Genomic DNA, 17,183 nt, shown 5'->3' on the forward strand with positions numbered 1-17,183 from the left:
TACTCACATCTGGCAACATTCCGCCGTTTTGGCAAGAATCAACAGTGATAACAGTACTCACACCTGGCAGTATTCCGCCGTGATGGCGAAAATCAACAGTGATATAAGTACTCACATATAGCTAGGGCCACACTTACTCTTGCAACTGTCGTCTTAAATCACCAAGAATCTTTTATTAGTGCTATGGAACGATGGAACGAACAATAAACGACACACCCACCTTGAATAACACACCAGTCAGATGCCCATGAGAAAGAAGTACAACCAACAATCAATTTCGACTTGAAATATTTATTAGAAAAGCTTTCAAAAAAACAACACACACAAAAAACCGAACATGAAGTCATTTTATTAACCGAGAGAAACTTTAGTGGCACTACAAGGAAGTACGGCATAACGAATGATTTATTCAACATAGGTGTAAAAGACCTCGGAACTAACTTTAAATCCAATTTTGTAAATGCAGAACGTTCAAAGTTAACATGCATGTTTATGTCTATTTAAATATTGTGTTAACCTCAACCCATTCACACCACAAGTCATTTCGTACAGATGACGATTAGCCCCTAATGTTTTCGCTCCTCCCCCAATCGCATATTCGGAATTATTATTTTTCAAATAATTATTAATAGTTGTACTTATAAATAAAGGATAAAATATTGTTTACACATTCTGTCTGTACATTTTGATAGTATGCATTTGATTTGATTTTGGTTTTTGTTCAGTGACGGGCACTTTGATTGGTTTAGTCAAAGACGTACGTATTAAGTTTAATTAAATTATGATGTATTCGACGTCATCTCCAGCAAGCTAATTTAAGAAGAAGCGTAAAATACTTATTACAGTATATGTAAATGAATTTACTCAGGAAACAACAAGACCCGACGACTGGAGAAGACAAAAAATTGACAAAAATCTAACTTCACTAAATACATAATGAACAGGGAGCGAAATGACTCAGGACTAAACAGCTACGGGTATCTGACAAGAGTGAAAATACATGTTCCCGGTTATGATTCAGCGATTACTTAAACACTGTGAAAATATATTTTCCGATCGAATGATGTGGAAAACCAATGTGCTAACCTTGTACAAGTAGTTTCTGACTGATCTTGCGTTTCCAACGTTTGTTTCGGGAAGTACGTAATGTGCATTTTACATGACGGACTTTATAAATTTGAAGTCCCATGGCAATAGATTTTGTTGTTCAAGAAAATGCTTAGCTTGCTAAACAAAGAAAATTACGATCAGTTTAATTCTAACCTTTGTTGATAGAGGTTTAACATATCGTCTTATAAACAAGCTTAAAGGGTAAAACATCATTAATTTTGTGAATTTTGTATTTTCATTTCATTATTTTATCCAGGTCGAGGACGATACCTGTAAATAGGTGTTGCGATGTTTTATCCTTTGTTTAAACTAACCCACATTCAACGATTGAACGTTTTGAAGCCCTCTCGGGTACTCTAGGAGACATGTCCTATATCCCTCTATCAGATGGTTATCACGTGAACAATCTTTTTATAAACGTTTTGGGGAATTTCCACCAGGCGATTTAGGTGAAGATGGTGTTACAGGCAAACAGAGGTTATCACATTGTCCGTCACTGCAAGTACATACCCCTATTAAAACGTTAGATGAAAACTGAGCGCCCATGCAAACCAGCTTAAGTCATAAATCCCCCCATAATTCCTTATAATACGACGTCCAATGCGAAACTAAAGTGTGTGTGTGTGTGTGTGTGTGTGTGTGTGTGTGTTTATAAGACGGCTATAGTTGAATACAGATGATCATTTTGTACAAAATAAAACGCTCCTCATAATAAGATGCGTTTGGTAATTTGGTCAGATTTTAATAAATTAGTAAGAGTATTTATATTTTAGTTAGAGCATCCATATTTTATAGAATATTGGCATCATTTGTATATAATGAAAGCGCTTCATGGCTTGATGCATTTTGTCAAATATGGTCCAATTTTTGTCACGTGGTTTTTCTTCATCATATAAAGGATTCTTTATTCTTACTAACTGCGGACATACTTGATGGTGACTCGGCATATTTTGTAAACATTTTAAAATCCTTATGGCCATAATGTTTTTGTCAAGTTTAGGCAAATTGTGTTAAGCAGTTTATGGGACGTTGTTTAATTTATTTCTACATTTAGAAACAGTAGCCAGTTTATGGTTGGTTGGTATTATTTAGGCAATTTTGAAAAGACCTTAAAGCAAAGTAATTTACGCCAAATGCTGTCAAATTCTGTTAGGTAGTTTTTCAGAAGAAATCGTTCAAAGAATTTTCTAGTTTTAGTAATGGCGGCCATATAAATTTAAAAGCCATCTGTATCGGAAGGCATTCTTTCCTCAATTCCGGTTTTATTTCCTCAATTTCTGTTGAGCGGTTTTTAATACAAAGTACATTTAATTTTTCTTTATTCGAAGTAACGGCGGATCTAAAACCTGATCAAATGTTCTGGAGATTAGATTTTTTATAATAAATCTCTTTTTTGAAAAGGTTTTTCTTTTCTTTTTCTATTAAATCACTGATCAGGTCCCAGACCCTATTGTCGGAAAATCTCTGTAAAATCATTGGCAAGTTGGTCAAGCGATATTTGTTTAGAAGCTGTAAATGGCAATTGTAAACAGGTAACAGACAACAAAAGACGGTCGACCGACCATACCATAAGTTCACCTGTCCTTAGGGTCATATAAAATAAATCAACTGTAGTTCCTCGCTGACTACGGATACACAGACTGAAAGCGTATTTTGTTATAGAACAAATGACCAAATGATCAAATTCCAAAGTAACTCTGTAAGATTAAATATAAATAAAATACTATTTATAATTTAGACAAAGTTTAATTGGGAATATTTCCGATAAACCATGATCAAATTAGCGCTCTGTGTGGTGTAAACAAGCTACTCAGATTGCATCATGAATGAATAACATGCAACACCTACTGATAGGCTGAAACTATTGAAATAAATAAAATATGATGGGCTGGGCATTGTAGTCCATTTAAATCACTTAAAAGTGACACACAAAAAAAGCAACAAAGCAATTCTTTTGTTTCAAAACTTAAGTATTATGTTGAATTAATTTACACGCTTGTATTGAACATGGACGTTGGCCATACGTCCTTGAATATTTCCCTAAAAGTGAAAATCTTTGCTAAAACGGTAAATTTCAAGGCATGGTTGTCAGACAGTGATATATGTTAAAAAGTTAGATAAATCGTATAGACATTCCGCGTGACTATTACTACCACCATCATTTTTGTCTTTATATTACTAAAAATAGGTAAATCAGTCAAGAATCATTTCTACGGTTTCTTCTTCTGCTTCATTGTCAGTGCCTAGAAATAGTGTTTCTTTCGTGTTGGCATTGTGTTTCTTTCGTGTTTGCATTGTGTTTCTTTCGTCTTGGCATTGTGCTTCTTTCGTGTTGGGCGTTGTTACTAGCGTGTTATGATTCACAGTTATGATCCTGAAGATATTTAAATAATGTGTACACCCGCTGACTGCCATATAGCACCACCAACGCACTTCATCCTATGGAGTGTAGTGTGTGTCACTTTGAAGTAACGCTTAGCAACACCATTTCACAAGGTCATTTATGAATGCAAACTCTGCATTTAGAATATCAGACTTTATCAATCATCTAAAATTGGACAGTCTCGTGCAAGCGGCTTGTAAATCATTATTTAACTCGATTTGTCAACTGCATTATTACTATGGTCTCTCGTTTAGAAAAGAATTTCCAAATATACAGGGAAACAAATCAATTCATCACAAGAGAAATTTAATTTTAGTTAATCAACAACGTGAAAAGTATAATCTGCAAGTTAAAAATCTATGTTTCCTGGGAAACAACGGTGGCTCAGCGGTTTATGTATGTATGTGTCCGATTGGCAATAAAAACGGTGGCTCAGCGGTTTATGTGTGTATGTGTCCGATTGGCAATACAAACGATGCCAATTAAAATTGACTTTGTATCCTTTGACAAGGTACGTTAATCCAATTACTTAAAAACTATAGACACATTAATGTGCTCGTGTGGCATTAAACATTCAACAGACTGAACAATAGTATCTTATAAATTATCACTGTTGTAAAGATTGAACATTAATATTCTGTACAAGGAATTGTCATTAACATGCACAAGTTCATGAAAGTACATCGAACAGTTCAAATAGACAAAACGACAGAGAATATCAGGATGAACTTCAACTGTTTATATACAGTTATTATTTCTTCATATATTGGCACCAGAAAATTATCCTTCCTTATAAAAGTTTTACAATTCTACTGAATCTAGGAATGACTTCATTGTGCAGCACTTGAACCACGATTGTTGCCGAGTAAAGGACGGCAGTTTACTAACCAAATAAGATAGGAAACATTTGACAATTAAAAACAAATATAACAAATTATGATATTTGTTTCAAATAACATGCAAATCAAGCATTATTTCTACGGATTTATGAAAAACAATTTATTTAAACGTATGATATTTTCATATTTTAAACGATATCATATGGGTAAACATTTAAAATAAAAACAATTAGCGTCGGTTTTTCAGGATAACGAAATATAAACTTACTATGTATTTGTTAACATTGGCACTTATATAGGTTAAATTTGGCAGCCTATCAACACTTTATCATTAGAGAGCAGTTTAATCTATAAACGTAATATCAGATTACAGGAATTCAAAACAACAAATTTAAGATTTAGACATAAACTAATGACTTGTCTGCAATGAATCCCACCCACTTTGACCTTAATTTTTGACCTTTTGCACCTCTCGACTCATGAGATATCTTGATCGAAGCAAGAAATGTAATACATTGCTACACCAGTCGTTGATCGTCTGGGCAAACTAGATATCAACAGGATTTAACACGTTAAACAACCGAGTTTGCTCTGCAATTTTTTTCCCTTTAGGATTACTATGTAGAGATTTGCATATCCCTGGGTAAGCTTGTACTGTGACCTTGACCATTGACCTTCCTTCCATCATTGTGAAATTTTTACATAAAAGAGAATAAATACGCACGAGTGGTGTATCCTTAGTGGGCAGTAAGGTTCCAAAATCGTCATTGTAGTGGTCGATAAAGATAACATTGTAATGGTCCATAAAGATAACATTGTAATGGTCCACAAATATAATATTGTAATGGTCCACAAAGATAACATTGTAGTGGTCCATAAAGATAACATTTTAATGGTCCATAAAGATAACATTGTAGAGGTCCATAAAAATAGTAATGTAGTGGTCCACAAAGATAACATTTTAGTGGTCCATAAAGATAACATTGTAGTGGTCCATAAATATAACATTGTAATGGTCCATAAAGATAACAATGTAATGGTCCATAAAGATAACATTGTAATGGTCCATAAAGATAACAATGTAATAGTCCCTAAAGATAGCATTGTAATGGTCCATAAAGATAACAATGTAATGGTCCATAAAGATAGCATTGTAATGGTCCATAAAGATAGCATTGTAATGGTCCATAAAGATAACAATGTAATGGTCCATAAAGATAACATTGTAATGGTCCATAAAGATAATATAATTTTAATATACACTGATATGTGGTCAAAAATCACAAGTAAGTGTATCAGCAAGAAATTATCGCATTTGAAATGATTCCACGAAATCATCCAGGCTATGGGGTGGGGTGCAATCTTTTAAGTCGACTGCACATTAGACTCATGCAGCTGAAATTGTATCCTCTTTGAATTAAGTATGGTACCAAATATTAACAATAGCATCTCTGTTAATCTGTTTTCCTGTAGAAAAAGCCATCAAGTTTCAACATCAGTAAAACAATTTTATATCATGCTATAAAGTTCAGTGCAAAAATACAACGTTAACATCCAAATTTCCTCCTTGTTTAGAAATATTTGCTATCAATTATGGTATTCAATGGATTTTCAGATACAATTTTTTTCCCATCCGATATACTGAAGACCAGAGGAACCATGTGTGTCTCTATGGTCCAATTACTGTTTCATGATCACGTCAGTCTAGTCGACCTACAGTGAGTTCGATCACACTCTAGTCGACCCATAGTCTATACAGTTAGGTGATTAACTTCACTCGCTGAAGTTTAACTAAAACTTGACCCTCGATTTTCGTGTTCTAGATAAAATATGAATACTTAGAAATAGTTCCGTATGAATGTTTATGCTTCAAAATAGTCATAATTAAGGGATGTAAATCGTGATAATATTAATGTGTCCCTTTGGGCATGAAATTTTGGCATTTATTTGGATAAATTACTAAATTTACATAGTTGAAAATGAAGAATAAATATATTTTTGACTGAACATCAGATATTAAGATTGTTAAAACTGTCGTTATCTGTACAAAGTTCGACTAAAGGTTCATGATCTAATCACTCAGTGAATGTCTCTCTAAAGACATTTGCTCCCCGGCAATGTATGATGTCAACAGAATCTGAGAAGATACTGCAAAAACGTCTCATTGTGTAAAAACCAAAATTCATCATGACGAAAACAAAGATAGAGCTCCATAGCACTGATGGTTACTTGCCTTTGACATGGACATAAAACGAGCACTGCTCGCGGTTTTTTGCCAGGTCTTCGGCTATATAGGTCACTTTGGTAGTGCCGATCGGAAACTTGGCCGGTGGCACCACTGCCGGTGTGGTAGTTACTACTGGAACGTAGCCGGAATTATCTACCACCAATGGTACTTCCCACTTGACTTCCGCTGTGTCCGAGTCTACGTCTGCCACAACGTTGATGTCATATGGACACATGATGAACGGAGAAGCCGTATCTATGAAGAGATGAATGGAATGCATATTGTACTATTAATCTTTAATTTCATACGTCACAAATCAACTTACGAAAAATATTTTTATTTACTAGAACAAACTGGTGAAGATCTTTACATGCAACAGTGGCAGACCTTGGATGCTCTGGTATAATAAACAGAATGTAAGAAATCAACAAATTTCATTCATGAATAGAATTGTAAAAACTGTTCTCGCAGAAGACGTATAGTGAACTTTATCACCTTCCTTTGCCTCAGGCTGATGAATACAAGACCAACAAAAATTCATCAAACGTTTTTAAACTACACGTCACTATTCAAGATCACTGTTTCGAGACTCAGATTCAAATCGGAGTGGTTCAAACTGCTCTTCTCAAATCTGCATTATATCTCTGAATGAGGTGTTTTCTATCCGACATTTTAACAATCGTCAATGCTTTTCGTATATTTTTAAATACAAATTTACTTTCCCCCACCATACTTAAAAATCTATTATTTGGCTCCATATTTTCGTAAACATCAAGCAAGCAGACTACGTATAAATTTACTTACCGACGCACTGACTGACCTCGGTGGTCATTGAGGGGGTCCACATTCCATTCGGCAGGCATTGCCTGCTGTGTGGACCAATCAGAGTGTAGCCTGAGCGACACGTGATCGAGCAAGTGGTTCCATATGACACCTCATCGTTTTCTGTGCACACAGCGGGATGTATACTTCCATCTCGAATGGCAGGCAAAGATTTGCACGTAATCACTGAAACATCATGAAGAAGAAGATAAAAACCAATCATGTCATTTTCTGGAAAATTCCAAAAATTCTATACCAAAAGATAAGACTACCTTATTGCAAAAGTCTCTGGAGATTTTTCTTTCTTTGTTTAGCCCGTTTCTTACAGATTTATTTTCGCTTTATTTTGTTAGCTATAAGATTTGATAATAAATGTTTCCCAGGGGAAACAGGTTTGAAACTATCCGCAAGAACATTCATTACGTTATACCATATTCATCATTCAATATATCCCTACATAAGCAACAAAACATCACCGACCAAACACCACAGCTATACAAGCCAGTAATAACAGGTCCCAAAACGTTAAGATGCCTACTAGGAAAGAGACAGAAGGTCAATAAATCAAAGCTGACTTATTCAAATAGCTAAATTCATCCGTGAGGAAATTTTCAATAGTAATGTTTACTTTATGTGTTACCGTCACTTTATTGCACGATAAGCAACTAATCCTGTAATGGCAATTTGTCAGTGATGTGCAAGACAATATGTCTTCCTGTACTCCGTCCACTTTTTGAACAATCTCCGTAGTTTTCATATTTCTTTTAGCATTTTTTCCGCTTATTCAAATTCATATATTTAAAAAGCTACTAAGTCGTCAATCCATTCTGAATGAGGCAAACGTAGCTTAAATGGCATTCCCCCCCCCCCCCGTAAAGTCTCTACTATAATTTGATTTTATGCAATAATTTTTAAATTGATTCTGTAAGACATTATTGATTGAAAGAAAATTGCTACTCAATGATGTCAGTGTATAGTGCAACATCCGAGAATGACTTGGAAAGTTTAGCAGATCTAGCATTGACCATTGACAAAGATTTCATATGTCTTGTTTTGTTTTCTTTGGGGGCTTGTCTTTTTCGGGGAGTGTTTTTGCTTTTTTTAAAAAAATTTAATATCTTTTGTTTTGTTGTATTTTGGGGGTTTATTCGGGGGTGGGGTGTCGATGTTATCCAACTATATGTCACTTAAATTATTACCGGTTAACGTTTTGTATTTTGCACATAAAACGAGCAAACGAGGACAGTTATGTTCAACTCTCTTTTGTATTCTTCAAATTCTGGAGAAATGAGTTTGTTGCTATTTTTACTTCGATAAATCAAATTCTTTTCCAGTTGTGCTTTGTCATTTTTACCATTGATAATTCTTCACTATTGTAACAAACATACAAAGTTTCATGAAGAAAAAAAGGATTTTGAGCCAGGCAGTGAAATTCCTATTTGGAAATATAATGTGGTATATGCAAAAGTTCGAAAATAAGTTTATTATATTTAATTGGCAGATCGTTTCGGTCAAGCCGAATTACCTGTTTGTTCCTTCTAAAGTTATTGTCCGGAAAATGCCTCACTAAAACTTTCTGAGGAAAAACAATGCGAGCTGATTAGAAATAACTTAAAAACATAGATAAACATTCTGCTATGAAAAACCTGTTGGTAATATGGTTCAAATCTTTAAGGAAGGAAACATCACTATAGTGTTAGCTGGCTGTACTCTACATGAATTTTTTTGAATTAGTTTGGCAAAACAAGATGAAAGAAATACAACTGATAAGCCCTGTTGACGACATAATCTAAGGATTCGTCAGTACCAACTGCTTTACAAAGACAACCATCTGTGTAAGTTCCTTAGAAGACTGAAATACACATGATTAACATGAATGTACCGTTCTATCAACGGATAATAACACCTAAGACTATAACTGGCAAATATCACGAATGTATTCAAAGTGGCATGCTTCCATCTGCAACTTTAAGATTATTCATAGCACATAGGAAATATAAATAAAGGAATATGTAAATGTTGTAGAAGTTGTGCACTTTATAAAATAAGCTATGAAAATTGATGTTCAAAGGTATGACCAAACATGAAGAGCTTAAAAAAGATTTCAAAGAAACAAACATTAGAAACAGTTGAATCCAAACAAATGTGTGCAAGTAGCTGGACTTTCAATATAATTGGAAATACATTTTAGACAAAATATTTAACAAAATAAATTCAAATGTTAACGAATAATCACCATTAGATTAAATATTGAAAAGATCATTCAAAGAGAAAGATTAATAATTGCTAACATAATTTCATCAGCAACAATGACAATATTAACAATTGCTCAAGCCATAGGAAATGTGGATAAAGGGGATTTTTCTACCCATACTACACCCCAACCTTCAACTCAACAACACCACCTTATTCACAACCTCCTCATACACATCTTCCGTGTGATAGCTGTGTCTGATAATGAGGGGACCGTATACTAGTTGTGTCTGATACGTAGGGGCACCCCATGTGATAAATGTGTAATGTCTCTGATACTGTGGGAGTCGACAGTGTGATGTGTCTGATACTGTGGGGCAGACCGTTTAATAGCTGTGAATGACACTGTTGGGACAGACCGTTTGATGACTGTGAATGACACTGTTGTGGAAGACAGTGTAGTGTGTCTGATACTGTGGGGCAGACCGTTTAATACCTGTGAATGGCACTATTGTGGCAGACAGTGTAGTGTGTCTGCTAATGTGGGGCAGACCGATTGAGAGCTGTGAATGACACTGTCGTGGCAGACAGTAAAGTGTGTCTGATACTGTGGGGCAGACCGTTTAATAGCTGTGAATGACATTGTTGTGGCAGACAGTGTAGTGTGTCTGATACTGTGGGGCAGACCGTTTGATAGCTGTGAATGATACTGTTGTGGCAGACAGTGTAGTGTGTCTGACACTGTGGAGCAGACAGTGTGATAGGCGTGTCTGATAATGTGGTGGGTAGACCACGTTAAAGTTTTGTCTGATACTGTATAGGCAGACCATATGATAGCTGCGCCTGATACGGCGGGGGGGGGGGGGGGACAGTATGATATTTGCGTCTGGCATCGTTGGGGGTGGGGCAGACCATGTGATAACTCTGTCTTATAATGTGGGGTATACCCTGTGATAGCTGGGTATGATAATGTATGGACTAACTGTGTATGCTACTGTGGGGAATGACCGTCTGATTAGCTGTTTCTAATGCAGTGGGGACACACCGTATGAGACCATCTAATAGCTGGGTATGTGTGGGTGCAAACCGTGCGATAGTCGTGTCCAATACCGTGGGGACATACCGTGTGATAAGACCGTGTGATAGCTATTGTGATTTTGAACTTGCGCTCCCAAGATGCAAATTATCTAATGTTTTGGAGTAATATCTGATTTCACTCAGTCTGTTAATCGGATATTATCTTGCAAAAGTAAGTAAAATACAGCCAGTAGATGCCGAGCAAAACAGCTGCATGGTGATTTAATATTCATGTACCATCAACCAATTCCACGAATTTAATTTTTCCTTATATAGTCTTTATTTCGAAACTCTAAAAATCCTTGTATGATTTCGAATAGTACCTATGAGAATGTCAAACTTGTTGCATCATATGCCACATTGTTTTGAATCAATGATATATTGCAAGTCGGAATTAAGTCTATCCGTACCAGGTACAGGAAAATTGAGCCTATCCGTACCAGGTACAGGAATTAAGTCTATCCGTACCAGGTTCCGGAATTAAGTCTATCCGTACCAGGTACAGGAATTAAGTCTATCCGTACCAGCTACAGGAATTAAGACTATCTATACCAGGTACAGGAATTGCATATTCACTCATTCATTTCCTAATCTGTGTGTAAACATGAAATCTGTCAACAAATTAACTAACTCTGGAATGCGTTGATTCGTGAAATAGCAGAAGGAAATCCCACGACCAGCTGTTACCATGCACACTACCCAGTTTAGCCGATTCTTCCACATGTCATGTCACTCTGTGCTTTGCATCTGTTCAGAGAATCATCACCGTCAAATTTTACAGTGTATTATTAAGCACATCTAATGATCTGTTGTCAAGCAACATTAGCAATGTAGGAAAGTTTTATCTTCTCAGGTATCCAACAATTCGGAGTCAACCGTGCCTTAGACTGAATAGCAGGAGAACGATAAAGCGCTATGCTGAATCTGATGTGCATTATTTAATTCCAAAATACTTTGGTAAAATTGTTTAATTGTTTCGTTACATTAAACACTCTACTTACTGTTCTTAGACATTAACATATAATTCTTTTTTGTTTTGTTTGTTAATTTAATGCTTTCTAATGCTTTTATTTCTTCCATTGTAATACCATTTCAATCGCTCTGTTTGACAAACTCTTTATATCTCTGGCATATGCATATCGTAATCCCATTAACTTTATCAGATTTTATCTCTTGCATTTTTAACAGTTTAGAACGTATTGCACCTGACTTGCGCACTGTCGTCGCTGACATCACTGTACCATTTAACTAGAGGTCAAACGAAAATTCTGAAAAGATCATTCTAAACTCTATACCAAGACATCGCGATTAATTTATTTTTTTTATTAAAATTTTGTTTTTAAATATTATTTTTTAAATAGTTGTTATGATATATTTAGGACTTAAGAAGACGGGAACCTTTGCTGAGTATTCAGATCCCTAGTGACGTATCAAAAGCGCCCGTCTGTCTATATATATTAATCAGCGAGTATTTGGGTGGGTTATGTATGTTTTACAGGTTGTTATTTTTGAGCTAGACGGACACCCTTGCTGAGTACTCAGGTACCCTAGGACAAGTCAAGGGTGCCCAATTGCTAGTGGAAATTTATTTTTAAGTGAGGTCGCGTTGTTTATTTTATGTTTTTGGGGTGTTTTATACTTTTGTCTTTTAGCTTGGATGTGTCTAGGAATTTAAGTATGTTTTGGTAGGTCAGATTTATGTCGGGGTTGTTATTTTTACGGAAACTGGATAAGTAGTTGGGGATCCAATTTTATTTTGGGGCTTTTTTTGAAATTCCATTTTAGCTATCTGATATTTTGATTAGCTATTGAATATATGTGGCAGGTCTTCAATGGTTTTGCATGATAGTAATTGATATTAACAAGCTTGGGTCCTAGATGTTTGCCAAAACTTCCTGCTAATTTTTGTCTTTCCGGTTACGATGCGATTGGTAATGTTTTGGTCCAGGCTGTTCACTTTGGGTGGTTTGATGGACCTATTGGTTTCTTTTATAATGGAGTAGATTATCCTGCCTTTGGTAGTGGAGTTCCAATGCTCCTGCCATTTCTGGTTAATATAGTTTCTTGTTATGCTTTGGGCTCATGTCTCGTGCATGGAGACATGAATAGACTCATAAAAGAAACTTATTGGATTCAAAAGTTAGATACCTTGTATCCTAATGGCCTTATGCCAATACACTATATAAAATTATATAATTTTATTTAAAATTGATATATTGTTTATCCTTTATAACAATTTAATTATATGTATGACTGTTTGTCTCTAATTTATTATATTATTTTACTAATTCAGGTTTCATTAGAGACTCGTGTATGCTTTAGATCCTGTCATATATATATATATATATATATATATATATATATATATATATATTTGAAACGTGAGGTTTCATCGACGTATTAAAATCATACATCATAAAAACTGTGTTCAGAGGAACTTACATAGTTACAACTTCCTTGAGAGACTTTGGAGAGACGTTTAAATGCCGTCATGATTGCACCAATATTTATGATTTTTTTTTTCATTGCGCCTAGTATTGTTCATAATATTTTAGAACAGTTCGTGATGTTTTACAATAAATCTGTTTTTCAGACTATATATATATATATATATATATATATATATATATATATATATATATATATATATATATATATATATAGTTGGAATCACCTTTACATTTATTTTTCACTTTTATAATTATTAAATAAATAAAATATAAGATATAGGCGGCTTCACAGTTCCGACGCACTCACCTCTGCAGCGTGTTGTTATCCCTGTCCAATACGCCACAGCTAGGCATGTGCGCTTTCTGGAACCAACCAATTTGTAACCTGTATCGCACGTGAACCGGCAAGTCGTGTTGAAGGAAAAATCGTCTGCACTACATATCATGTTGCCGTTCTTGGGGACCATTAACGCAGGACACGTCTTCACTAGAAATCGAAAAGACAAGATGAACGATTGTAAAAGGTGATACCAATCTAGGACAAGTTGGAGATATGTAAATGAGCTAACATCGATGCGGCAATGGCATTATACTGTAGCACCAAACTTAGGAATATGAACAAGTAGAAGGAAAATGGGCATGGAATTTCTCAATACTACGTTATTTCGCTTTAAATATCAAACATGAAGTAACAATAACTTTAAAAGTACCCTTGGAAACACTGGAACTGTCATAAAGAATTGCAATAGGAACACTTTCAGACTTTTCCATCAAGTTGAAAAAGAAACCCAAACTTAAAAGCTCAGATGTTTATCAAAACCAACCACTTCCATTTCGACATTATGTGATTGCAGACTACATGCAATATTTATTTACTTTCTAAATTGAAGAGCTTCACAAAGGAAAAACTACGAACCACCGAAATTGAAAATTTGACATCGAAAGGACTCCAAAGAGCACAGGCGAATTTACATTTTGCAGAAACACATGTTAAGAACACATTTAAGACGAATTTTATTTAGTTCACATTACATGAAAAACATATTAGACTCGTCTTAGCAAGACTTCACGACAAAAGAAAGTAAAATGCCAATTGTTTGGAATTATTTTGTTAGACTCTTGTCCACTAATAAGAAATGTCTGGATAACAAAATGTATGATTTTGCAATAAATTACAGTGCTGATATACATTCTAGGTATATTTTTCTCGTAGAAATATACGAGATGGTCCGAATGATACGGCACAATAAGGCGGCTGAAAGAGACACAGACACAGCCAAAACATTTGGATCTTTTCTGTCAAACATGTGTGGTGCACTCCGCCTGAGACAAAGCACCAAACCACCAAATTTTTATGTATTCCTCACCAACTCACCAAAGTTATATGTATTCCTACTGCTACATCAGAGGTTATTTCTTGACTTGACGGCAAAGCCCGAGTGATGTTCTGATTGGAAGAACTGTTAGCATATTCATTGAAGTGTACGGAACTTAAAAACTACCCTGTAATCAGTGAGGAAACTAACTTTTGCAATGATATATTAACAAAATGCACTGCTTTATATGGTTGATTCTTCATAAAAGATCGCAAACAGATATGAAGTAAGCGGGGGAAAAATGAATAGCTGACGCTTTTCGAAGTTCTCTGGAGCCGAAAACAGAAACCAATTGTAATGAAGAATGTTTCAAAATAGATAGAATTTCTATTTTTAGTAGCTTACTCCAACAACTTTTATTCCTAAGTGATTAATCTCTTTACCACCTAAATGATGGACCCAGAACCTATTACCAATCATCCAAGAAAGTCCCTGAAAAAGTTACATATGTCTGTTTAAACACGTCGAAATATAAGTATCCACTTACTGACACATTCTGTTTCAGATCCGGTCCATGTACCCTCCTCCTGACAGATTCTTAGACTACTCCCACGAAGCCCGTAGCCCGATTTGCACCGCAAGCCGCACGCCGCATTAAACACGTTGTTACAGTGGCCGTTCACAAAGTAACCCATACTGGGCGCTGGCAAATGCGGACAGGTAAGCACTGACAACATAAAGTAAGTCGCAAATATTACTTACCTAACTATATCTATCTTATTTTCTAATATCTCATGACGTTATATCTGGTCAACCGTAATAATTACACCATCTGAATGTATTTTCAACGTCATTTTTATTCCCTGTTCAGTAGTTTCAGTGAATAATATAATGTGTGATACATTTAATCTTAAAATTTTTGCTCAATCCAAATTAAATTTATCAAAGTTGCTGAATAATTTAAACATTATGTTTGCCAAGGTTCGTTAAAATATATCAATTTAAACCCATTTGATAAATTTGATTGAAATGAGTATCGAGGCCTTACCCTTGCATCCGGTGCCATTATAGTTTCTGTAACCCTTCTTACACACACACTGATCAGGGGATGTAGCCCCTGGGTCGGTTGAATGATTCTCGTCTGGACAGTGTTTGCAGGTGTTGACATCCCCAACTTTATTGTCCTCTTTGTACGTACCCTCTGGACAGGCTGACAAAGGCAAGAGCAGGATGAGATAAAAAGCAAGTGTCCATCTAGGTTTAATTGTTTTGGTTAATCATTTCGGTGCAATAGAAATACTGTTTTTTTATATACATTTGATCTTTTAGAATGGAATTGTGAAAGAAGTCTCTTCATGTATGTAACTCCCTTATCAAGATCTTTTTTGGGGGGAAACTAAACTTTCTATTTTCAAAACTACGCCGACGTTTCCGTTTTTGTTTATTCTATACAGCGCTATTTTATCTATTTGCGCCGCAGATGATAACTCGAAATGAACGCATATCTGTTAAGAAAACTGGAAAACAAATAGTTGCCAAGGCCTACCTAAAATCTATCATATTACGAAAAGTCAATCGCTACATTTTTTCGTATGGTCTTCTTGGATAAAATATTTATTGAATCATTTTCAATAAAAGAAAAAGAAAATTACTAACGTTGACATCCGCCTTTTAATCCATTTCCATAGTGACCAGGTGGACAGACACACTCATATTTTCCCGTGTGGATCCCGCATAGGCAAGAGGCATTCGGGTCACAGCATTTGCCACCCACACACAACCGGTCACACTTCTCCATAGCCTGTGGTATATAACTGCCGCTGTTCAGATCTACAAAAGTATCCAGAACACTAAACTAAATCTGTATGCTTTTGTTTTTAAATCATGGCATGTAATGTGCTTTCCTAATTGTTACTTTACATTTGTTGGCATCGTGACCATCATTACAAAATGTCTTGCGAAATTTCTTTCTTTTATCCGTATTAGGATTGGTTTTTTTTGGGAGGATGGGTTAAGGTAGGTGCATATGAGGGCAACAAACAAAAACTGTACCTGGAAAAGGAGGCTTTTAAAACATAAATATCTAAAGAACAGCCGACAATTTCCGATCGCTTGGTCCATCCTTTCACGATGCATATTGGACATCATCTACTGTTCATTCATGAACGAAATGATAAAGAGATAACTTTATATTATTTCCACAGGTCGCAGTGAGGATGATGGCAATTATATGGAAAGAAGAAGAAGAACTTATAAACTCATGCACAGCTCTGTTGTTGGGTAGTTTTATTTTCAAAGCCGGACAAATTTCTCAACTCAGCACTTTCCCATTCAGCAAAAGAGGCTGAAAGGAATCCGATGGTTCTACATCCTCAGGAGTTTAGCCAGGCTGTCTGTTCTGTTTATAGCTTATCTGCATGGTACATCATTCTTTCACTATAATCAACATTTTCGTATAAAATCAACACAAAACAAACAAAAAAAACCCAAATAAACAAGGAAGAAGACAAAGAAGAACAAATATAATGGGCAAATGATGATATCAAACTTTAAAAGACCTTGTTGATAATTATAAATAAACGAGGAAAAGGGTGTTAAAAGACGTAGAAAGAATAGAGAGCTGAAACCTAAGACGAACAGAGTAGTGGAAACACGAGTCTTCAGAAGGGACTGACGCTCTACTGGGTGAAACGAATCTCCAGAAATTCAATATTAGACCATTTCTTCTTTTCAAATGCTGATTGTTGAAACCATCTTCAATAATCT

At 35.4% G+C, this 17,183-nt stretch overlaps 1 protein-coding gene across 1 annotated transcript in view; it reads right to left on the reverse strand.

Moving 5' to 3' along the window:
• LOC149808233 (sushi, von Willebrand factor type A, EGF and pentraxin domain-containing protein 1-like) overlaps positions 1-17,183 on the reverse strand; it is a 167,676-nt gene that overhangs the window by 130,920 nt on the left and 19,573 nt on the right. The window contains exons 3-8 of the mRNA XM_089975273.1: positions 16,074-16,247; positions 15,466-15,627; positions 14,965-15,144; positions 13,409-13,588; positions 7,364-7,567; positions 6,566-6,814 (exon numbers count right to left, since the gene is read on the reverse strand). Coding sequence (XP_089831399.1) covers positions 6,566-6,814; positions 7,364-7,567; positions 13,409-13,588; positions 14,965-15,144; positions 15,466-15,627; positions 16,074-16,247 — 1,149 coding nt within the window. The remainder of the gene's footprint in view (positions 1-6,565; positions 6,815-7,363; positions 7,568-13,408; positions 13,589-14,964; positions 15,145-15,465; positions 15,628-16,073; positions 16,248-17,183) is intronic.

This window comes from Sinohyriopsis cumingii, chromosome 1, assembly GCF_028554795.1.
Source record: "Sinohyriopsis cumingii isolate HCF-2022 chromosome 1, ASM2855479v2, whole genome shotgun sequence".
Lineage (NCBI taxonomy): Eukaryota > Metazoa > Mollusca > Bivalvia > Unionida > Unionidae > Sinohyriopsis > Sinohyriopsis cumingii.